Source organism: Leptonychotes weddellii, chromosome 1 (assembly GCF_054177405.1).
Source record: "Leptonychotes weddellii isolate Sample4059 chromosome 1, ASM5417740v2, whole genome shotgun sequence".
NCBI classification, from domain to species: Eukaryota; Metazoa; Chordata; class Mammalia; order Carnivora; family Phocidae; genus Leptonychotes; species Leptonychotes weddellii.
This window is the reverse complement of record NC_138369.1, coordinates 43,223,850-43,248,964: the sequence shown is the minus strand read 5'-3', so window position 1 is coordinate 43,248,964 and position 25,115 is coordinate 43,223,850. Positions and strand designations below refer to the sequence as shown.

Here is a 25,115-nt window from a genome sequence, read left to right as displayed (position 1 = left end):
TAGGATTGGTATTTAAGTATTTGTGTGGAAGGCAAAGGTTTATGGCCATTGGGCCAAGCCGAGCCTAACTGGTCCCTTACTTCTTTTTTTTAAAGATTTTATTTATTTATTTGTTTGTTTGTTTGTTTATTTTAGAAAAAGAGAGAGGGGGGGAATGGGGGGAAGGGGCAGAGGGAGAAGGAAGAAACTCAAGCAGACTCCGCACTGAGCATGGAGCCTGACACAGGGCTTGATTTCACAACCTTGAGGTCATGACCTGAGCTGAAATCAAGTCAGGTGCTTAACTGACTGAGCCACCCAGGCGCCCCATAACAGTCCCTTACTTCTTTCCCAAACCAGACCTTCATGGAAAACAGTAGGAAATTTGATGTTAGAGTTTCTGAAGCATTTCAAGTAGGCAAAAAGGTAGGTAAAAAGGGCAAGTAAACATAAATAGGAATAAAGGAAAAAGAAGAGACAGTGAGGTCTAATAGAAAGGATACTGGGACTTATTGAAGGGTTTGGGTTCTAGTTTGGTGCCCCTGGTAGGTACATGGTGTTAGGATATCATGGAACTTCTCTGAACTATTTCCCTACATTAGAAATGATGCAGTTTGGCTTCCAAGTTTAATCTCTTTACAACTTGGTGTCTTGCCATTGCCAAGATGGTATCATCAGGGAGATGAACTGAATACCATTCATGTCAAATAACTACGAAATCTGTCATTTTTCTGTTGCATTCCTGAACACCAACCTTGTTTTTAAACTTTCTTGTAACACCTAATGCCTCTCCCTATGTGGTCACTTAAAAGAGCATCTCTGTTCTGCTTTTTCAGGAGAAATTTTTGAGATGGCAGTTTGAATAAGGATCCTTGCTCATATTAGGTTTTATCTTAGTTGGTACAAAGCATATACGATTTTATCAGAGGCTGTGGAGAACTTCTCTCAGACTTCCAGTCAGCAGATGCTGATTCACTGTTTTAAAATTCCATATTAGTATGAGCCAAATGAACTTTATTTTGAGGCTTTCCTGTAAGGCTTAGTGGGATGGGGAGTCTCAGGAGGATGGGTCACACATTTTCAAAACAAGATTATGACAAGTTATTTTATTATTTCTGACCTTTTTCCATCTGTTGTTTCTCCTTTCTAGACAGTCACAGAGCCGGACCTAAAAAATAACCGCATATTAGATGAACTGGTAAAAAGCTTGAATTTTGCACGGTATGATTTAATTTTGAGACTAACCCCTAACTGCTCTGCCCTTTTATATGAGTCCCCTCTTTACTGTGTGAACTTTTGGGGATTAGAGAATGCAGGGTTGCATATTTTGGGTAAAAGAAAGGAAGCAACAACAGTCATTAATCACTCATGGACAATCTAATGGTAATAATATTTTCTTCCTTTACTTAACAAAAGTCTCATCATGAAAAACAAAGTTAAAATGCAGATTTGAGCACTTACTTTTGGGTACTAAAAAGATGCTCCAGCTTCATCTTTTATTTTTCCTGTCCTACCCCTAGAATCATCCATTTTTTCAAGGAGCCCTGGTTCCTTTTATTGGAGAATGGTATTTAGAATCAGGATCTGGAGCTAGGTATGATCATTGTTACTGAGATGTCATTGCTTCTAAGCTCTCAGTGAACAGAGCTGGGTAACATATGCATGTATACATATGTGTGTACTAACCCATTTGTACACGCTTATCTATGATCGTATCTGTGGCTGTTATATATTAACCCATTAATTCTTTTTTAAATTTTTTTAATTTTTAATTTTTTTTTTAAAGATTTTTTTAAATTTATTTGACAGAGAAAGACACAGCGAGAGAGGGAACACAAGGAGGCGGAGTGGGAGAGGGAGAAGTAGGCTTCCCGCAGAGCAGAGAGCCTGATGTGGGGCTCGATCCCAGGACCCTGGGATCATGACCTGAGCCGAAGGCAGACGCTTTAACGACTGAGCCATCCAGGCGCCCTTAACCCATTAATTCTTAATCTGATTTACTCAGCATGTATAAGATGGTGTGCCATGTGAAATAGGTAATTGCTGGTACTTTATACAGCTCAGAAATGTAGCTTTACTTCTTAGCATGATGGTGAAAGAGTTTGGTCTCCCAAAGAGATATAAAAAGGCATATTTTACCAAACATTCTCTTGAATTATTTTTAGTTTTAATCATGCAAATCAATCAGGAATTTTTATTATGAATATACTGTGTATAGTTAATAGGTGCCCATCTCCTTAAGTATATGACTTCTTAGCTGTTGGGACAGTTTTGGAGGTATATTACATTGGTTCTGAAAATGTAAAGAGGTTTCTTCCAATAGAATCACACATTTATTTCATTGGATTGTGTCCTGAAAATGATCAGATTTAGTCCTCTCAACTTGCCTAATATGACATTCTAGAGATTGGCCTGGTTAGTCATTTCTGTAAACAGAGTCCTAAAAAGATGCTATTTCCTAGATTAAGAAACTCTGAGAGGGCGCCTGGGTGGCTCAGTCAGTTAAGTGACTGCCTTTAGCTCGGGTCATGATTCTAGGGTCCTGGGATCGAGTCCTGCATCGGACTCCCTGCTCGGCCGGGAGCCTGCTTCTCCCTCTCCCTCTGCCTGCCACTCCCCCTGCTTGTGCTCTCTCTCTCTGACAAATGAATAAATAAAATCTTTAAAAAAAAAAAAAAAAGAAACTGAGAATTTCTGATTCTTATAATTACAGTTGTTGCTTTTCTTATTTTAAAGTCTTTCACCAGTTAGATTTTGAGAAAGGATGTCTTTAGAAAGAAAATAAAAAATATTTTCTTAAATTTAAATTCAATTTAATTAACATATACTGTACTGTTAGTTTCAGAGGTAGAATTCAGTGATTCATCAGTTGCATATAAGACTCAGTGCTCATTACATCAAGTGCCCTCCTTAATGCCCATCACAGAATTACCCCATCCTCCTACCCACCTCCCCTCCAGCAACCCTCAGTTTGTTCCTTACGAGTCTCTTATGGTTTGTCTCCCTCTCTGTTTTCCTCTTATTTTATTTTTCCTTCTCTTCCCGTATGTTCATCTGTTCTGTTTCTTAAGTTCCACATATGAGTGAAGTCACAGGATGTTTGTCTTTCTCTGACTGACTTATTTCGCTTAGCATAATACCCTCTAGTTCTATCCATGTCATTGCAAATGGCAAGATTTCATTCTTTTTGATGGCTGAGTAATATTCGTGTGTGTGTGTGTGTGTGTGTGTGTGTGTGTGTGTGTGTATCACATCTTCTTTATCCATTCAAATGTCAATGGCCATCTGGGCTCTTCCCATAGTTTGGCTGTGGTGGACATTGCTGCTCTAAACATTGGGGTTCCTGTGCCCCTTCAAATCACTATGTTTGTATCCTTTGGATAAATACCCAGGAGTGCAATTGCTGGGTCATAGGGTAGTTCTATTTTTAACTTCTTGAGGAACCTCCATACTGTCTTTCCCTGTACCTGCACCAGTTTGCATTCCCACCAACAGTGTAAGAGGATTCTCCTTTCTCTGCATCCTCACCAACATCTCTTGTTTCCTGAGTTGTTAATTTTAGCCATTCTGACCAGCGTGAAGTGGTGTCTCATTGTGATTTTGATTTGTATTTCCCTGATGCTGAGTGATGTTGAGCACTTTTTCATGTGTCTGTTACCAATTTTTGTGTCTAGAGAGGAATTTTTTAGCTGTTTGATTTTCCCTGAGATAGTAAAATTGAATCTCAAGGCTTATTTTTTTCTTAGCTGGTACTGAAAGTATAATGACTTTCCTGCTGGGATGAAGGGAGTGTCACAAAGCAAGCTCCTGTTTGTTGAAGAGAAGTGATCAGTATCTTTGGGTTCATAGGCCTTTTGATAACTTAAATGGAGGCCTTGGAATGATTGAAGTCGCCCCTATCCCGCCTCCTTCCAAAAGGAATAGGTTGTTTAATTATTCATTATAGTGGGTGTGGCAGGGAGAGAAGCATTCTTTGTGGATTTGGGATGGATTTTATTATTTCTTTCTCCTGCCTTGGAATTGCCTTATGGTGGACATTTGTCATATCTAAAGTGCTGTGGTACTTCATTTGCAAAATCAGTAGGGATGAAATTCAAGCTAATCCATTTCAGTGCTTGTTTGACATCTGGTTTAAGATTGATGAGGAAAGAAGTTGAATCTTATGACTAAAATGTAAGACATTTGTGTTGTTCATCAATTTTGTTTCTTCTCTGTCATTGCCATTTTAATACATGATGATTTTGAAAACTTTAATATTCTAAACTGAAATAAAAGAGTATTGGAAATAATTCCAATAAAATAAATAAATAAATAAATATAAAATAAAATAAAATGTTTAAATTCTTAAACTTGGAGTAAGTACCTGGAGAAAAATTCGTACCTTGATGGGGATAAACTAAAGCAGTAAATGATGCACTACACTCTCAATATGTAAAAATGATATTGATGTAGACTGGCTACTACACAAAAATACAGAAGCAGTATTTTCTTACTTAGATCAAGAATGATATTCCACTTAGACAAAAATATTCTAAACAATTTTGTTCAACACCACAGTTTCTGAAAAACATTATTTTATTTTAAAGATTTTATATATTTATTTGTCAGAGAGAGAGAGAGGGCATGCACAAGCAGGGGGCTCAATCCCAGGACCGTGGGATCATGACCTGAGCCCAAGGCAGACGCTTAACCAACTGAGCCACCCAGGTGTCCCAGAATTTAAACATTTTAGATGATAATTGTAATAGATAATTCCTTTAGCATCTTATAAAAAGTATATAGAATATACCTTTTCTTATGGTATAGTTTGAAGCATACTGGCTTTGGATTCAGGCACAACTGGGTTCTAGTTCTGGCCCTTCTAGTTGTGATATGACTGTGATCAAAATATTAAACCTCTCTGGCCTCTGTTCCCCATCTGAAAAGTGGGAATAATATTATTGATACTTTCAGGGATTGTTGTAAGGATTAGAAATGAAGAGTTATACTGAAAGATACCTAGAACAAAGGAAGCTAAGGAAAGATTGCTGTCATTATTATCATATATATTTTATCTGCATTTATACTGTCTTCCCCTATATTATAGATTGATGCCCTAGGGTGTTAATAAGAATTTGTACTTTGGTGGGCCTCTGCCTCTTTAACCAAATAGCCCTAGACTGCTGTTTGCATGTTTTGGATCAGAACTGCATTTGCAGGGACTTTTACTAGTTAATTAAGTCCATGGACTTGATTGCATGGATTTCATGACTGCCTGTGTCTACCCAAAGACCTATTTTGATTCTTGATTCTTGGCTGCATTCTGAAGAGGTAAGGTTATTGTATAGTTAACAAATGGGCAAGATTTTCCTGTACTTCATGGAGTCACAGTTACTCTGAAGGTCTGTAATTCACCCCCAAAATCTGAGCATTTATGATGAATGCTATTAGGCGTTATAATACCAACTCTCTTTAAGTTAAATTTATAGGAGTGATGGAAATGAAAGGAGAAGTTACCAATTTAGTTTAAGTATCCATTTTGGAATTAATATTTTCACACAGGTCATATTTAAGGTGTATGAATTGCGGGAGTCTCATGGTTTTAAATACCATGTGTCTATTCATGGCTTCCAAATTTATATCTTCAGCTAGGTCTCACCCCAAAACTTCACACTCATATATCCAACTGCTTACCTCACATTTCTGCTTGGACCTCTTCAAAGCAACTCTTGATTCTCTATGCTGCCTGCCATCCTCCACTCCAAATGTACTGCTCCCACAGTCTTTCTCATCTCATTAAATGGCAACTCCGTCCTTTCATTTGCCCAGACCAGAAACCTCGAAGTCATCCCTGACCCTTCCCTTTCACACTTAATCTGTCATTCCGTCAATAAATCCTGTTGGCTTTATCATTAACAGACTTCCCGAAACTGAAGCTTTTCATCACCCTGCCCAAGCCAGCGTCAGCTTGGACTTCTGTGATCACTTTCTGGTGGTCTTATTTCTGCTTTTGCCCTCTGATAGTCCTACTGAGGCCAGCAACCACAGTGATCCTTTAAAAAGGGGTCCTTTAAAAAGTCACATCCTACTTAATATTGGCCAGAGGTGGTATCCCATCTCATTTGGAGCAAAAGCCTGAGTCCTCTCCCCTCAGTGGCAGTCCTCTCTCCCTTTTTGACTTCCTCTCCCACTTCTCTGCCCCTCCTTTATTCTGCTCCAGGCGCGTTTGACTGTTTCTCAAACATGTCAAACATACTCCACGTTTGACTGTTTCTCAAACATGTCAATCATACTCTGACCCTAGAGACTTTGTACTTAATGTTATTTCTTGGTGAAACAGCATTTCCCCAGATAGTCACATGGCTTAGTCCTTCAGTTTCTTCCGGCCCTGTTTTTCATAAGTCATGGTCTCAGTGAGGCCTTCTGTGACCATCCTGTAAAGAGTATCAAGCTCATCCCCTCCTCATGCATGGCTTCACTGGCTTCATTTTTTTGCCATAGCACTTTCATATATGTCGTGAGCATCTCTGGTCTCTCCCTTACTACAGTGTAAGTTTTGTGAGGACAATTTTGTTCTTTGTTATATTTCCACTGCTGAAAGTACCCCAAAAGTAGTGGGCACATGAAGAAGTTAATGAGTTTCAGTTTTGGCGAGGGGCATAATTTTATCATTGCAATAGTGCAACTGTCTGCCACCTTTTTTTTTTTTTTTTAAAGATTTTATTTATTTGACAAAGAGCACAAGCAAGGGCAGCTGCAGGCAGAGGGAGAGGGAGAAGCAGGCTTCCCGCTTAGGGGGTAGCTCCATGTGGGGCTCGGTCCCGGGACCCTGGGATCATGACTTAAGCCAAAGGCAGACACTTAACCCACTGAGCCACCCAGGCGCCCCTCTCTGCCACTTTTTTTTTTTTATCAGCATATACAATTATACCTTGTTTTATTGTACTTTGCGTTACTGTACTTTGCAGATATTTCATTTTTTGACAAATTGAAAGTTTTTGGCCACCCTGCCTTGAGCCAAGTCTATCAGTATCATTTTTCCAACAGCATTTGCTCACTTTGTGTCTCTGTGTCAAATTTTGGCAATTCTTAAAATATTTTGGAATTTTTCATTATTATTTGTTATGATGATCTGTGGTCAATGATATTTGATGTTACTATTGTAATTGTTTTGGGGCTCCACAAACTACAGCCCATATATGACCACAAACTTAATTGACAAATGTTGTATGTGTTCTGACTGTTCCAATCACTGGCCATTTCTCTCCCTCTCCTTGGATCTCCATATTCCCTGAGACACAACAGTATTTAAATTAAGCCAGTTAATAACCTTGCAAGGCCTTTAAGTGTTCAAGTGAGAGGAAAAGTCACATGTCTCCCTTTAAATCAAAAACAAGAAATGATTCAGCTTAGTAAGGAAAGCATGTTGAAAACTGAGATGGGCTGAAAGCTAGGCCTCTTGTGCCAAACAGCCAAGTTTTTGAAGGAAATTAAAAGTGCTACTCCAATGAACACAGGGATAATAAGAAAGCAAACAAACTCACTGCTGATAGGGAGAAAGTTTTAGTGGTCTGGATAGATCAAACCAGCCACAACATTCCCTTAGCCAGAGCCTAATGGGGAGCAAGGCCCTAACTCTCTTCAGTTCTGTGAAGGCTGAAAGAGGTGAGCAAGCGGCAGAAGAGAAGTGTGAAGCTAGCAGAGGTGGTTCATGAGGGTGAAGGAAAGAAGCCGTCTCCAAAACATAAAAGTACAAGGTGAAGCAGCAAGTGCTGATACAGAAACTGCAGCAAGTCATCCAGGAGATCTTGTGGAGATCATTAATGAAGGTGCCTGCACTAAACAGATTTTCACTGTAGACAAAACAGCCTTCTAGTGGAAGAAGAGGCCATCTAGGACTTTCATAGCTAGAGAGAAGTCAATGCCTGGCTTCAAAGCTTCAGAGGATTGGCTGACTCTCTTGTTAGGGGCTAATGTAGCTGGTGACTTGAGGTTGAAGCCAGTGCTCATTTAGCATGCAGATAATCCCAGGGCCCTGAAGAATTACGCTAAATCTACTCTGCCTGTGCTCTATAAATGGAACAACAGAGCCTGGATGACAATGTATCTGTTTACAACATGGTTATGCTCATTGACAATGTACCTGGTCACCCAAGAGCTCCAGTGGAGATGTATGAGATTAATGTTGTTTTTGTGCCTGCTAACACAGCATCCATTCTGCAGCCCATGGATCAAGGAGTGATTTCAACTTTCAAGTCTTATTATTTAAGAAATATGTTTTATAAAGTTATAGCTGCTATAGATAGTGATTCCTCTGATGGATCTGGGTGAAGTCATTTGAAAACCTTCTGGAAAGGATTCACCATTGTAGATGCCATTAGTTTGGAAGAAGTTGATTCCAACCCTCATGGATGACTTTGAAGGGTTCAAACTTCAGTGGAGGGAAGTAACTGCAGATGTGGTGGAAATAACGGGAGACATTTGGATTGTTTCTGATTTTTGTTATTCCAGAGACTGCTGCTTTGAACATTCTTGTATATATCTTTTGGCATATATCTACAAGTGTAATTGCTAGATCAGAAAGTAGGCATTCACTTATTTGTCTTTTTTTTTAAAAGAATTTATTTATTCATTTGAGACAGAGAGATACAGAGAGAGAGAGAGCATGAGCAGGGGGAGAGGCAGAGGGAGAAGCAGTCTCCCTGCTGAGCCAGGAGCCCGACGTGGGGCTCGATCCCAGGACCCCGGGATCATGACCTGAGCCGCAGGCAGAGCTTAACCATCTGAGCCACCCAGGCGCCCCTACTTGTTATATCTTTAAAGCTAGTTTTTAAATTATTAAAATCAGTACACTACTACCAGCAAAGTATAAGAGTTCCATTTGCTCCATATCCTCACCAACACTTAGTCTTTCCAGTCATTGTAATTTTAGCTTTCCTGGTTAGTATGTCAGTGAGATTTTCGAAATTATTATTGTCTTTTATTATTTCTTGATTCTTTTAACTGTGGTAAAATTTACATATAGCAAAATATATACAGTAGGTTTGAATTTGGTCATTGGATTTTGGTTAATGCATACATCTGTGTAATTACCATTACCGTCAGGATACAGAACATTTCCATCACCATAGCTGCCTTATTCTACTTCTAGTCACTCCCTCCCCCACCCCCATAGACAGTCGTCATTCAGCCTTCTTTAATCACAGGTTGTTCTTATGGTGCATTTAAATGGAGTCATACAGTATACATTTACTCTTTTGCTTCACATACTCTTTCTGTTTTTGTCTGTTGTTGCTTATATCAGTAAGCATTCTTTTTTCCTGAGTAGTATCTGTTGTATGAATATAAAAAATTTGCTTATCTATTCATCTATTGATGAATTTGGATTATTTCCAGTTTGTGGCTAGTGTGGTAAAGGTTGCCGTGAACATTTGTGTGCAGTGTTTGTGCAGGCATCTGTTTTCATTTCTTTTGGGTACATGTTTATGAATGGAATTGCTGGCTTATATGCTGGGTGTATATTGAACTTCATAAGAAATTGCCAGTTTTCCAGGTGGGTTGGACCACCCCCACCAGCAGTGTATGAGAATTTCAGTTGCTCTACATCCTGGTTAGTACTGGGTATCATTAATCCTTTTAGTTGTAAGCATTTTATTGGGTGTGAAATGGTAACTTATTTGGTTTTAATTTGCACTTTCTGATGACTAGTGTACCTTTTCATGTACTTATGGACTCTTATATCTTTGGTGAAGTATCTGTTCAATTTCTACCCAATTTTTAGAAATAGTATTGTTTGTTTTTTTCTTACTAATTTGCAGTTCTTTATGTATTTTGGTCATATATATATATTTTTTTTCTTCCTGTCTCTGGCTTGCCTTTTTATTTTCTAGAGGTATCTTTTGATGAACAGACAGTTTAATTTTGATGAAGTCTGTTTTATCTCTCTCTTTTTTATGATTACTACTTTTTAAAAAAACTTGCCTAAAAAAATTTTTGCCTACCTCAGGTCATAAAGATTTTTCCTAAGTTTCTTTCCTAGAATTGTTATAATTTTAGTTTTACACTTAGACCTGTGAACCTATTCAAGTTAATTTTTATGTATGATGGAGGTTAAGAGTCAGGATTCATTTTTTTTCTCGACAGATACTTGGTTGCTTCAGCACCATTTACTAAGAAGACTCACTAAATTGCAGTGGCTCCTTTGTTGTAAATCAAGTGACTACATGTGTTGGGCTGATTCTGGACACATTCTCTTTGTGTCTCTTTCAGCTAATACTACAGTGTCTTTAATATAGTAGCTGTGCCATTAAGTTCTTAACATCTGTAGTACGAGTACTCTACTTTGGTTTCCTTTAAGACTACTTTCATTCTGGGACCTTTGATTTCCGTGTAAATGTTAGAATGAATGTATCATTTCCACCCCCCCCCAAAAGTTGCCTTTGATTGGCATTGTATTGAATCTATAAATAAATGTGGAGAAAATGGGCATGTTGACATTGTTGAGTTTTCTAGTCCATGTACATAGGGTATTTCTTTACTTAGGCCTTTTTAAAATTGCCCTCAGCAAATTTGGTAGTTTTCAAGATAAAAATTTTACACATTTTTGTTAAATTTATTCTTAGGTATTTAATGTTTTTGATGGTATTTCAAGTGGTATTTCCTTTAAAATTTCATTTCCTGTTTGCTAATATATAGGCATTAATTTTTGTTAATTGATATTATGTCCAGGGTCTTGCAAAAATTCACTTATTCTAGTTGCTTGTAGAGTCTTCAGATTTTTTATGAACATAATCGTGTCACCTGCAAATAAAAAATTTTCTTTTTTTCCCATTGTGTGTGTGTGTGTGTATTTATGTGTGTGTGTGTATATATATATATATATTTTTTTTTTCCCCCCTTACCACAAAAGCTAGAGCCTCCAGTACAATTTGAAGAGAAATAGTGGTGGTAGACATATCCTTGTCTTGTTTTCAATCTTAAGGGGAGATGTCCGAAGTTTTACTAGTGACTATAATATTAGCACAGGTTTTTTAAAAGTCTTCAGCAGACATTTCTTTTCTTTTCTTTTTTTTTTTTTTTAAGATTTTATTTATTTATTTGACAGAGAGAGACACAGTGAGAGAGGGAACACCAGCAGGGGGAGTGGGAGAGGGAGAAGCAGGCTTCCTGCAGAGCAGGGAGCCCTATGCGGGGCTCGATCTCAGGACCCTGGGATCATGACCTGAGCTGAAGGCAGACGCTTAACGACTGAGCCACCCAGGCGCCCCTAGCACAGTTATTTTGATGGTATCTTTTATCAGGTTAAGAAGGTTTCCTTTTGGGGGGCCTGAGTGGCTCAGTCAGTTAAGCATCTGACTCTTGATCTCTTCTCAGGGTTTGATCTCAAGGTTGTGAGTTCAAGCGCTGTATTGGGCTCCATGATGGGCATGGAGCCTACTTTAAAAAAAAAAAAAAAGTTTCCTTCTGTTCCTGGTTTTCTAAAGTGTTTTTATTATGAATGGGTATTGAATTTTTTCAAATGCTTTTTCTGCATTTATTGTAATGATTGTATAGTTTTTCTCCTTTATTTTGCTAATGTGGTGAATTACATTGATTTTTCAAATAGCAAACCAACTTTGTGTTCCTGGAATAAATCCCACTTGGTTATGAAGCATTGTACTTTTTATTTTTCTCCAGATTTTATTTGTTAATATTTCATTTTTGATTTTTGTGTCTATATTTGAGATATTATTGGACTATAATTTTATTTTCCTACAATGTGCTTGTCAGATTTTGTTATCAAGGTTATGCTGGCTTTAATATGAGTTGGGAAATATTCTTCTTTTTTTATTTTCTGAATGATTTTGTGTAACACTGTTATTATTTCTTCCATAAATATTTGGTAGAATTTACCAGCAAAACCATCTGGGCCTGGAGTTCTCTTTGTAGGAAGAATTTTTTTTTTTTTTTTTGTAGGAAGGTTTTTAATTACAGCTCAGTTTCTTTAATAGATAATACTGCTCTTCAGATTTTCTCTTTCTTCCTTTGGCAATTTTGATGAGTAGTCTTTTTCAAGAAATTTGTCCATTTCATTTAAAATTTTGATTTTATTGATATAAAATTTTCATAATATCCTCTTATCTTTTAATTTCTGTTGGATTTGTAATGATGCCTCCTTATAATTCTTTGTTTTTGTAGTTTGTATTTTCGCTTGTTTTTTTCTTGTTCAGTCTTGGTAGGGGTTTATTAATTTCATTAATTTTTTTTCAAAAAACCAACTTTTGACTTTGCTTATTTCCTCTCATATGCTTATTTTCTATTTCATTAATATGTTATTATTTCCATCCTTCTTTTGTTGTAATTTGCTGTTCATTACCTAATGTTTTAAGTTGGAAGCTTAGAGTGTTGATTTTCAATTTTTCTATTAAGCTGTAAATTGTTTTCTAGGGACTGTTTTAGCAAACCTCCAAGTTGTCATTCAACTCAGAATATTTTCTAATTTGCATTGTTTTTGATCTAAAGGGTTATTTGGAAGTGTAGTGCTTAACACACTAAAGTGCATCTCTTAAAGTTTGGAGATTGTCTAGTTATTTTTTGTTATTGAGTGTCATGTGAATTCACAGTGGTCAGAGTAGATACACTGAATTATTTCATTCCTTGTAAATTTGTTGAGATTTACTTTATGGCCTAGAATGTGGTCTATGCTGGTAAATGTGCCATGTATACTTGAAAAGAATGTGTAGTCTGCATTTGTCAGATGTAATATTTTTTGTTAATTACATCAATTCGATTAATTGGGTTGGTTCAGATATTCTGTACTCTTACTGATTTTTATCTGTTTTGTTAGTTAGAAAGGTGTGTTTGGATTTATACACACTATTATTTAAACCAAACAGCATTGTGAATGGGCTGTTTCTCCTTTTAGGTCTGTCAGTTTTTGCTTTATACATTTTGAAGCTATGCTATTAAGTGAATATAATTTATGATTTTTATGGCTTTGAATTAAATTGACCATTTTGTCAAAATGAGATGTCCCTCTTTATGTCTCATAATACTTTTTGCCTTAATGTTGTCTGTTACTAATGTTGCCATATCAGGTTTCTTTTCATTAGTATTCATGGTACATCTCTTCCCATCCTTTTATTTTTAACCTTCCTGGGTCTTTATATTTAAAGTGTTTTCTTTCAAACAGTATATAATTGTATCTTTTGTATCTTTTTTTATTTTTTCAAAGATTTTATTTATTTATTTGAGAGAGAGAGAATGAGAGACAGAGAGCATGAGAGGGAGGAGGGTCAGAGGGAGAAGCAGACTCCCTGCCGAGCAGGGAGCCCGATGCGGGACTCGATCCTGGGACTCCAGGATCATGACCTGAGCCGAAGGCGGTCGCTTAACCAACTGAGCCACCCAGGCGCCCTTGTATCTTATTTTTTAATCCAGTCTGACCATCTTTGTCTTTTGGAGTATGTATCCATTACATTTAATGTGATTACAGTTTGCCATGTTGCTTTTTGTTTTCTTTCTCCATTTGTTCCTTTTTTAAAAAAATTATTTATTTATTCCTGCCCATTCTTTTCAATATTGAGTATTTTTATTATTTTATTTCCTTTGTTAGTTTTTACATTATACCTCTTAGTGTCACTCTTTTAAGTCCTTACTGAAAAAAATGACAGAATACATCTTAATGATAGTGTACCATAAATTAGTACTTTTATTATGTCCTGAACAATGCAAGAACCTTACAGTATTTTTATATCATTTAATCTCCCTTTTTTTTTTTTGCAATGTTTTTGTATGTATTTTACTTCCATGTATGTTAAAAATCTCAACAAGACATTGTTAGTGTTGTTGAAAACAGTCAGTAGTTTTGTTTTTACCCACGTATTTACCGTTTCTGGAGCTGTTGATTCTTGCTGACATTTTTGTGCTTCCCTCTAGAATTGTTCCCCTTAAGTTGAAGAACATTTCTTGTAGTATTTCTTGTCTGCCAGTGAGGAATTCTCTTAGCTTTTCTTAGTTGGAGAATGTATTTTGCTCTCACTTTAGAGTACTATTTTCTTTTTTTTTAAAGATTTTTACTTATTTATTCATGAGAGACAGAGAGAGAGAGGCAGAGGCAGAGGGAGAAGCAGGCTCCCTGTAGAGCGGAGTCTGGTGTGGGACTTGATCCCAGGACCCTGTGATCATGACCTGAGCCAAAGGCAGACGCTTAACCAACTGAGCCACCCAGGCGCCCTAGAACACTGTTTTCAGCGGAAATAGAACTCTTGGTAGTTTTGCTTTTTAAAGATGTCCTGATGTCATTCTATTATCTTCTTGCTTTCATTGTTTTTGTTGAGTAGTCAGTAATGTTTTTATTGTTTCTTAGAGCAGTGGTTCTCAGCTGGGAGTGATTTTACCTTCCTTTTACCCCTACCCCAGGGGACATTTGGTAATGTTTGGATATGTTTTGGTTGTCTCAACCCAGGGTGGGGTGTATGCTACTGACATTCCTACAGTGCACAATTCACAGCAAAAAAGGCTCTGATTCAAAGTGTCAGTAGTGCCGAGGTTGAGACACTGTGCCTTAGAGGTCGCATGTCTTATTTTTTTTCTGGTTGTGTACGAGATTTTCTCTCTTTTATTTTTTAGCAGTTTGGTTAGTATATGCCTAGGTTTTATTTTCTTTGTTTATCCTTTTTGGGATGGATTTTAATTCCCCCTAACAGTACACTATCTTTTTATTCATTTTTTTTTTCATCTTTTTTTTTAAATATTCATTGTAGTTATCTTGAAGTCCTTCTAATGCCACTGTTTGGATCACCTCTGGATCTACTTCCAATGACTATTTGATCTTTTGATTAGTGGCTAATTTCTTGTTTCTTTGCATATCTAGTCATTTTAAAATGTGTTTTGATGAAATGTTATGGAGGCTGTGAATTATCTTCCTTTGAAAGATGTTGGATTCTGTTCTGACGGGTGGCTAAATTACCAGCTCTTCACTTTTTTTTTTAAGTAGGCTCCATGCCTGGTGTGGAGCCCAATGTGAGGCTTTAACTCACTATGCTGAGATCAAGACCTGAGCTGAAATCGAGAGTCAGATGGTTAACTGATTGAGCTGGTGTCCCACCAGCTCTTCACTTTTATTCTGTTAGGGCCTTATTTAGTGTTTTGTTGGGTTTGGTCTATTAATGTTTTATATTTCCAGAGTATGGTCATTTTTCCTAAGGTGTGGCCTTTGTGGGGTTTCAACTGAATGTCTGGGATTTTTTCCAAGATCTTTCCAATTTGGCTGGGCTCAAACTCCAACAACTTTTCAACTTTTCTCAGCTTCTCAGCATGTGCTTCCTACGAGGTTCTCTTGTTCTCTCTCAGACTTTTGAAGCCCTGGAGGTGATCAGGAGTGGATGAGAATTTCTGTGCAGATTTTTGGGGTTCTCTTTCTTTGGGGGTAATCCTAGCCATCTTTGCCCAGGACTCTGATCTCTCTTCCCTCTGGTCTCTATTTGGACTTCATTTCAATACCTAATTCCGAGAAGATGCTTCCAGGGGAAGTTCTTGGGGGAATGTTGGATCACCTCATGTTTCTCTTTTCTTTCAGTGACTGGAGCCTTGTATTGATTATAGTCCATGCTATAAACATTTGTTTTGTGTGTTTTGTTCAATTTTAAAGTTACGTATGGTTGGAGAGTAAGTCTTATACCAGGTATTCTTCATGGCCAGATTCTGAAGTATCTCCATTTTCCTTTATAAAAGATTAACTGCTTTTTAAGTCAGATTTATTGCTTTGAAGAAATACTGGTTTGGTTGCCATTATGGAGTAAGTTCTGTATTTCACAGAAGCAAGTGTTAATTGGGTAAACAGCTTATGTCAGTTAACTTATTGTATATAACTTGACATCTTCGTTATCCATTGTATTTTTTGTGCTTCAAGGAATCATCTGTTGCAGTTTGCCTTAGAGTCACCACCCATATCTCCTGCTTCTTCCTCTTCAAAGAACCTTGCTTCCAAAGTACACACTCCTGTAGCCTTCAGACGTTCTTTAAAGCAAGGAAGCAGGTTAATGGAGAATTTCTTGATCAGAGAAACTGGTAGTTCCACATCAGAGTTGTTGATAAAAGAGAATGAGAGTAAATGCACCCCTCAGAAAGAGGTGAGCACTTCTTCAAAGACCAAAGAGACACCTATAGAAAAGGCAGCTCCGTGTTCCTTAGATGCTCATGTTCCTGAGACACCCTCTACATCAACTTTGAAACAGGTTACCAAAGGTAGGAAATTATTTTCATATATGTATTTTCTTACTTAATGGAAATCTTTTCATCCCATATGACCTGAGTATAAATAAGCATCTTTAGGGGGATGGAATGGGAAAGGACAAACCAAATTTTACATTATAACAGTCTCAGAAATTGATGTAGGCAATGCTGCAAGATATTTTTATACTCTTTCTCTCTCACAGAATAGGAATTCAGGCTGATTGCTGGAAAAATGGAACAATTTTAGTTAGCTCATATTTTAACTATGGCAGTAGCTTTTTATTTTTCAGCTTTTAATTTCCCTCCTCATCTTTCATATCAGTTCCAGTTTAATCTTAACGAGCTCATTTTATCTTCTTATACCCCTTTTTGAACACTTCCAAGCTGTTCTGACTGGCATTTATAGCCATAGACAATTTGACCCCTCCCCTAGATGTCTGACCTCCATCTCAAAAATCCTTCTGCGCTAGCCAAACTGATCTTTCCATTATTCCTTGAATACACCCAGAGATTGGAAAAACTACAAGCTGCAGGCCAAGTTTGGCTTGACACTTTATTTTTGTAAGTAAAGGTTCACTGGAAAATAGCCACACCCATTTGTTGACATATTGTTTATGAATGCTTTCATGCTCCATGGCAGTGATTAGTAGTTGTAACACAGACCATCTAGCCTGCAGAGCCTAAAATCTCTACTAACTGGCCCTTAACTAAAAAGGTTTGCTAGGGCGCCTGGGTGGTTCAGTCGGTTAAGCGTCCAAGTCTTGATTTTGGCTCAGGTCATGATATCGGTTGTGAGATCGAGCCCTGCATTGGGCTCTGTACTCAGCAGGGAGCCTGCTTGAGATCCCCACCCAACCATGCTCACTCACCTGCACGCTCTTGCTCTCTTAAAAAAAAAAAAAAAATTTGCTGACCCCTGTTTTATCTTTCTAGATTCTATCCAGATCCTAACCATTCTTTGGTTATGTTAGACAATATTGACATCTCACATCATGAAAGTGTTACGGCACTTGTTTTCTGGACTATTTTGTGTATAGTTTGCTTTTTTGATGACTCGATCAGCTTGTTTAACCTATTGTTTCCATGTTTCCTCTTACCCGTGAAGTTCAGATCACCTTTTAGGCAGAAACTATGTCTTAGACATCTTTGGTATGCCCACATCATACACAGTGCAGGGCAATTAGTGGTTATTCATTTTAGTTTTTTTTAAAGATTTTATTTATTTATCTGAGGGAGAGGGAGAGAGAGAGCATGCACAAGAGAGTATGAACAGTTGGGAGGGGCAGAGGGAGAGGGAGAAGCAGACTCCTTGCTGAGCACGGAGCCTGATGACACAGGCTTGATTCCAGGACCCTGAGATCATGACCTGAGCCGAAGGCAGATGCTCAGCCAACTGAGCCACACAGGCGCCCCGCAATTAGTGGTTATTAAACTTAGATTGAAGTTAGCGTATTAATACTCAAGGGTTTAAATTTTGTAAGGAGGGGCTTGGGGTCCTGAGATTGAGCCCTGCATCAGGCTCCCTGCTAGCAAGGAATCTGCTTCTCCCTCTGCCCCTGCTCATGTGCTCGCTCTCTTGCTATCTCTCTCTCTCAAATAAATAAATAAATAAAATCTTAAAAAAAATAAAATTTTTAAGGATATGTGGATCTTGCATTTCCTACCCTACCTTTTGTCAGTCTATCAATTGACAGTTGTTGTAGTGTTTTTAGCTTGATAGTTAATTTTTTCCCCCTAACAGACCAGTTTTTTTCAAATGAAATCTTACCATGAACTGTAAAACATAAAATAGATAAAATTGGCCTTGCTCCCTTGAAGTAGAGATGGAGACCCTGACCTCCTGCTTCATCCCAGCCTTTATCATGGTGGCCTCTGGGCCCCAAGATTCTTCCACAGTTCTCTGCAACTTCGTCAAACAGTTTGAGAATGATTGTGTTTCCTAATGGCAACACTACATTTGTAATTACAAATGAGAGCTAAATTATCGAATTTGTAACCATTGCTGATTTGAACAGTAGTTGGCCCAAACCAACAAATGCTTCAGTTTAGCTTTGCATACTCTCTCATCCCCAGCCAGGTGTATCTTATTCATGTTGTTACGATTGCTACAGTGCTACATATGAATGACTCCTGGACCAGAAAACTTAAGATTAGTTCTATAGGCTGGTCACACCTCTGTAGAAAAGACTTAACCAAAGCATTTTCTAATAAATGAATCCCCAGACTTCTTTGCAATCTCTTCCTGTAGGCTGCAGATTCTAATTATGTGACTTACCACAATTTAGCCATTACTCAGTGAATAGTCTCTCCCAATCCTGTTGCCTTGAGGTGTCATTCTTTTTCTCTTCTGCTTTTCTAAGTGCATGTTAAGGTTGGGATTGTTTTTTTTTTTTATATTAATTGCTAAAAGATGACAGGTTATACATTATTTTTGCCCTTTCTGTAAATAATAAAGTCTCTCTTTCTCTTTTTAAAAAAATACAGTGGATTGTCCTGTTTGCGGGGTTAATATTCCAGAAAATCACATTAATAAGCACTTAGACAGCTGTTTAACACGTGAGGAGAAGAAGGAAAGCCTCAGAAGGTAAGAAAGTTAAAGCATAACCATTGAGCTACTTTAACAAGGTACTTCTTGTACTATTTGCCACCTCTTCCATTCTGTCTCCTTCATCCTGAGCGTTATTTCCCATAAACCATGAGAATCTGGTGACCTGCATTTCTCCTTAGAAATGTTTCTCCCTGGGGCGCCTGGCTGGCTTGGTCAGGAGAGCATGTGACTCTCAATCTCAGGGTCCTGAGTTCAGGCCCCACATTGGGCATGGAGCCCACTTAAAAAAAAAAAGAAATGTTTCTTCCTGAGGAATGAGTTTCAAGTGTAAAGGCTGAGCATGTTCTCCTTGAATAGTAAGAAGTCAACACTGATACTCTTGCTTGGACTGCTCTTTTTCTAGATGCATCTTTCATAGTTCTTCTAATACATTTAGTTCTGTCAGTTTATCCAAGAACATACTCATCCATACATAATTAAGTTCAAGTTCCAATAGTGGTTCCAAACCCTGCTCCTTGGAATACTGTAGTCCTGCCATTTGCTCTGGCTTGCAGTTTAGAAGCACTGCATATCATATCTCTCTTAGGGAAAGATTCACTATACCAGTGAGTGTATTGAAGGATCTGAGAAGTCCTACATCAAAGGTAATTGTTGGATTTTATTTAATCCAGTAATTACTACATTATTTGACCCCAAAATCTTTTTTTTTTCCCCAAGATTTCATTTATTTATTAGAGAGAGTATGAGCAGGGGGAGGGGCAGAGGGAGCAGACTCCCTACTGAGCAGGGAGCCCGCTGTGGGGCTCCATCCCAGGACCCTGAGATCATGACCTGAGCCAAAGGTAGACGCTTAACCAACTGAGGCACTCAGGCACCCCTTGACCCCAAAACCTTTCTGTCCTCATAATTTACATCTTAAAAAACTAATTTGTAAAGATATGTTTAGGGGAACATTGAGCTGCATTTCTCTTAAGTTACATCCTGGTCCTGGGGTCTGTCTGGTCAAATAAAAGATACTGTGGCATTTAGAACATTTTATCTACAACACCCTGACAGGCCATTTCCTTATTAGGGGTGATAACCCTTAACCCCCTATGTAGAATCGTATCAGAGTTGATTCAAAGAATATTTTTCCTTTTGATGTCTTCAGATTCTGAGGACCCTTAAATGCATTACTCATTTTCACTAAATCATGGAAGAAGGATCAGTGTTATCTTCATGTTTTGGGAATCATCTATCAGGCTTCATATTTTAAAATTCTGGATAGAAATTGTTGATATCTGCGGGTGCTTTTCATCGTAAATGCCAGTGAACAGTACAGTTTCCCATTCGAATTTCACAGTCATCAGTTTAATTGTCTGTACTTGATAAAATAAATGTTTCAGATACAGGCTTAATGAACTATCCCTCACAGTGTGCTTGTATAAACTCGTACAAAATGTTTCAGCTCTTGCTACCCACTGTGATTTTATTTAGCTGTAATCTTACCTGTTTTGTAGAGCCCACTGGGTAGTTTTCAGAAAAATGTAATCTCTTGAGTTTGTAGGTCCTTCTATAGTTAAATAGTTATCTCTGGCTTTTAGACATTATTGATAAAGCATAAAAGAAATAATTTAGTCAGGGAATGGTACTGTTGATTAATAGAAAAATGTTTGGTTGTTTTCAGTCTACATATATTCAACTGTACTATTTCTCTCAGTATAGTCTTTGGGCCGTTTACATCAGATTTACCCTATGGAAGCTTGTTAACATAGATTTTAGGTCTCCACTTCAGAACGTAATCAGAATTGGGGGGTGTTATGGAGACGTGACCAAGAATCTGCAATTTAATAAACTCTCTTGGTGATTCCAAGATTCACTCCAGTTTGGGTAGCATGGCCTTGAAGGCAAACTAGTTATATACAAGTCCTTTGTAAAATCATGGGGTTTTTTTTGATAAACCGTTTACTTTCAAGTGCTTATTAATTTTTACTGGAAACTTTGGTATTTTAATTTTGAAATATTGGAATTGTAATGACTACTTTGAATGCATATTTATTAAGCACCTAATTGCCATGGTGTTGAGCCAAGTAACGTACTGAGAGAGCCAGGTTATAATCAGATTAAATAGATTAAAGCTCACTAAGGAGTTCCTGTTTATAAAATTATCTCAAGTCATTGATACCCTTAGGTAGCTTGACTTTTGTTCCATTTTAAGAAGTAATGTTTATTAACTGGTTTTTTTGGAGGGAGCAGAAAAAAGTCAGTTAATAGGACTCTGCTGTATTAAATTGTAGCTTAGTGCTTGTCAGTGTATTAATTATATAAATAGAATGAAGAGCCAGGTGGTGGTTTTGCTAATACACTTGTAATCCTTATATATTTGTTAATATAATTAATTGAAGTTGAAGGGAATAAAACCCTCTTGTATTTCTTGCTATTGTTTTCAATCGTGTTCTTTGAAGATGATGCCATAAGAATATTATCTACCTGTCAACTTTCAGAATTCTTTTTTCATTGGCAGTAAATAATTGGGTAAAGCTAACCATCCCAACACATCTTTTATTTAATCTAGAACTTTTGTACAATGTTTGCCTCCACTTTGAGGGGGCAGTTTTGCCTGTGGATCAGCACTTTTTCTAAAGCAGATATATTCTTAAATTTGTAGTCTAATCTCAATAGTGTTTGTACTCTGATCATCCGAGGTAATGGTTTTTTGCAGATATTTTGCATGGAAACCATGGGCACATTTTAGGACAACATGCTTTAAAGCAGTGGAGAATTGAGGAAGTCGATGTAAGTGTGATTCTGAAGTGAGGTTCTTACAGCATTTAGTGCACATTTCCATGGGCGTCCCGGGTCTGCATCTTTAGGCCTGACCTCTTTCTGAGACCTATATTTCTCTAAGGTTGGCTGCCACCTAGACCCTGGTAGCTGAATGTGCCGTAGGCACCTCAGATGCTTCATGTCCAACATTGTCAACCTTATTTGCAAATTTAATTCTTCTCTTTCCCATTTTATATTAATGGTTCCACTATTTTCCCAGTCACACTGGTACTGCATCAGAAGGCAAATTAACTGTTTTATGTGAAGAGCATTTGATAATGCACAATAACTCTAAGTAATCTCTTTTTTCCCCCTTTTTAGTTCTGTTCACAAAAGGAAGCCTCTGCCCAAAACTGTATATAACTTGCTCTCAGATCGTGATTTAAAGAAAAAGCTAAAACAGCATGGATTATCTATTCAAGGAAATAAACAACAGCTCATTAAAAGGCACCAAGAATTTGTACACATGTACAATGCCCAGTGCGATGCTTTGCATCCTAAATCAGGTAAACTAATAAAGCAATTAATTCTTGTTTTCTGGTTAAAGCAATTTTGTGTAGCTCAGAGATGATAAGTCATAGAAAAAAATTTTAATAAATATAATTTTGATAATAGATGAGAATTCCTTCAAAAGGTACCTAGACTGATGAATCACAGACCTGTACCTCTGAAACAAATAATACATTATATGTTAAAAAAAAAAAAGAAGATAGTAGGAGGGGAAAAATGAAGAGGGGGAAATCAGAGCGGGAGATGAACCATGAGAGACTATGAACTCTGAGAAACAAATTGAGGGTTCTAGAGGGGAGGAGGGTGGGGGGATGGGTTAGCCTGGTGATGGGTATTAAAGAGGGCACGTATTGAATGGAGCACTGGGTGTTATATGCAAACAATGAATCATGGAACACTACATGAAAAACTAATGATGTAATGTATGGTGATTAACATAATAAAATAAAATTTAAAAACAATCTTCAGGGAGTCCGCAAAAAAAAAAAAAAAAGGTACCTAGAGTATTCTCTGATAAGCCTTTCCCGCAGCCGGTCTCTTAGTCACTATTCCCTTCTCAGAGGCAACCACTGCCTCCGGTTTCTTTCGTATATCTTTCCAGAGATAGTGTGGGATGAAGAGTTGATCTAGAGAGCCAGGGTTATAATCCCAGTTCTGCAGCTTTATGACCAGAAGACTGTGGGCAAGTTACTTATTATCTCAGTTTTCTCATCCATAAAATAAGGGTTATAATACTGCATACTGCATAGTGTTTTGAAAGGAATAAATGAAAAGTGCACATCTTTTAAAAAAGATTTTTATTTATTTATCTGAGAGAGAGAAAGAACAAATGAACAAGTGGGGGTGGGGTGGGGGAGAGGCAGAGGCAAAGGGAGAAGCAGGCTCCCCACTGAGCAAGGACCCCTCAACTCGGGACTTGATCCCAGGACCCTGAGATCATGACCTGAGCCAAAGGCAGATGCTTAACCAGTTGAGCCACCCAGGCGCCCCATGTTTAGCACATTTTTATATGCTTATTGACCATCTGGATATCCTTTTTGGTGAAATACCTTTTTAAGTGTTACGACCAATTTTTTTTATGCTGTGTATCCCTTTTTTTTCTTATGTATTTGAGGGAGTGCATGAAATTTTCTGTATACAGATCTTGCTGCATATATGTGTATCTAATCTCTTCTTTCACTCACCTTTTCACTCTCTTAAATCAGATATCATTCAAGAATACAAGTTCTTAATTGTACTATTTAATCTTCTGCATTTTTCCTTTGGTTAGTGCTTTTTATGTCCTTGCCTACTACAAAATTAGGAGGATTTTCTTTTCTTCTAAAAGTTTTATTTTTGCTTTTACATTTTGACCTATAATTTATCTGGAATCTATTTTAGCATATGTTGTGAGGTAAGGGCAAGATTCTCCTGTTTTTCCATATGGATAGGCAATCAATGCAGAACCATTTATTGAAAAACCATCCTTTCCCTGCTGAATTGTCAGTACATCTTAACTGAGAATCAGGTAACTGTGTATGTGTGGGTCTTGGACGTTGTTTTGTTCCATTAAGTCACATTTAGCCTTCTGTCAGTAGTGCGTTGTCTAAATTACTTTATGAGTAATTTTTTTTTTTTAAAGATTTTATTTATTTATTTGACAGAGAGTGAGACAATGTGAGAGGGAACACAAGCAGGGGGAGCGGGAGGGGGAGAAGCAGACTTTCCGCTGAGCAGGGAGGCCTATGCGGGGCTTGATCCCAGGACCCTGGGATCATGACCTGAGCCGAAGGCAGATGCTTAACGACTGAGCCACCCAGGTGCCCCCTTCATGAGTAATTTTGAATAGATCTTGCTGCCTGGCAATGTGGTTCCTCTAGTTTTGTTTTTTTGAGATTGCCTTGGCTTTTCTAGGCCCTTTGCATTTCCATGTAAATTTTAGAATAAGCCTATAAAATTTCATCAAGAAACTAAAATCTGCTTGGATTTTGATTGGAACTATGTTGAATCTGTAGATCAATTTGGGGAAAGTTGGTATCTGTACACTATTTGAGTGTTTCAGTTCATGAATTTGGTTTATCCCTTTAGTTTTTCATTTCTGTCAGTAATGTTTTATAGTCTTCAGTATGAAGGGTTTTTTTTTAAAGACTTATTCATAGGTATTTGATGTTTTTGATGCAGTTGTAAGTGGTGTCTTATTTTAAATTGTCAATTTTTATTTTTTTGTCATTGGTATGTAAAAATATAACTAATTTTTATACATATCTTGTACCTAGCAACTTGTTATTTACTCACTTTTTATGTGTACATTTTAAAATTGATGTATAATTATCCTTTTATTTTTATTTTTTAAAGGTTTATTTATTTGAGAGAGAGAGAGGGAGAGTGCAGTGGGGAGGGGCAGAGGGAGAGGGAGAGAGGGTCTGAAGCAGACTCTACACTGAGTGCAGAGCCCTACAAGGTGCTTGATTTCACAACCCTGAAATCATGACCTGAGCTGAAACCAAGAGTTGGACGCTCAACTGACTATGCTACCCAGGTGCTCCTGTAATTCATCCTCTTAGAGTGTACAGTTAGATGAGTTTTGACAAATGTATGCAGAGTCATTTAGCTATCATTTCAGTCAAAATATAGAACATTTTCTTCTTCAAAAGTTCCTCTGCCCTTTTGTAAGGCCCTGGGATATACTGATCTTTTATGTTTCTATAGTTTTGCCTTTTCTAAAATGCCAGACAAATGGAATTATACATATTGTACATTATGTAGTCTTTTATATCTGGCTTCTTTCACTTAGTGCAGTGCTCTTGAAATTTATTCGTGTTGCTGTATTTATCAGTAGTTCACTCATTTTTATTGTCAAGCAGTGTTCCAGTTTTTGGCTATTATGGATAAAGCTTCGATGAACATGGGCTTACAGATCTTTGTATAGCCATATGTTTTCATTTTTCTTGGATAAATACCCAGTAGTAGAATTACTGGGTCGTATGGTAAGTGTATGCTTAAAAGTAAAGAAATTGCTGAACTGTTTTTTAAATGGCTACAGTATTTTTCATTGTATGAGAGATCCACTTGCTCCACTTCCTTGTAAACACTTAGTATT

At 37.5% G+C, this 25,115-nt stretch overlaps 1 protein-coding gene and 1 long non-coding RNA gene across 5 annotated transcripts in view; one reads left to right on the top strand and one right to left on the bottom strand.

Moving 5' to 3' along the window:
• LOC145721812 (uncharacterized) overlaps positions 1-5,784 on the bottom strand; it is a 30,814-nt gene extending 25,030 nt beyond the window's left edge. For both annotated transcript variants that reach the window (XR_014145726.1, XR_014145725.1), the window contains exons 1-2: positions 5,653-5,784; positions 1,100-1,147 (exon numbers count right to left, since the gene is read on the bottom strand). This is a non-coding gene — a long non-coding RNA (uncharacterized LOC145721812). The remainder of the gene's footprint in view (positions 1-1,099; positions 1,148-5,652) is intronic.
• Positions 1-25,115, top strand: part of RAD18 (RAD18 E3 ubiquitin protein ligase) — a 100,712-nt gene that overhangs the window by 21,938 nt on the left and 53,659 nt on the right. For all 3 annotated transcript variants that reach the window (XM_081821753.1, XM_081821749.1, XM_006736570.3), the window contains exons 4-7: positions 1,130-1,200; positions 15,851-16,185; positions 18,658-18,757; positions 21,848-22,032. In XM_081821753.1, coding sequence (XP_081677879.1) covers positions 1,130-1,200; positions 15,851-16,185; positions 18,658-18,757; positions 21,848-22,032 — 691 coding nt within the window. The remainder of the gene's footprint in view (positions 1-1,129; positions 1,201-15,850; positions 16,186-18,657; positions 18,758-21,847; positions 22,033-25,115) is intronic.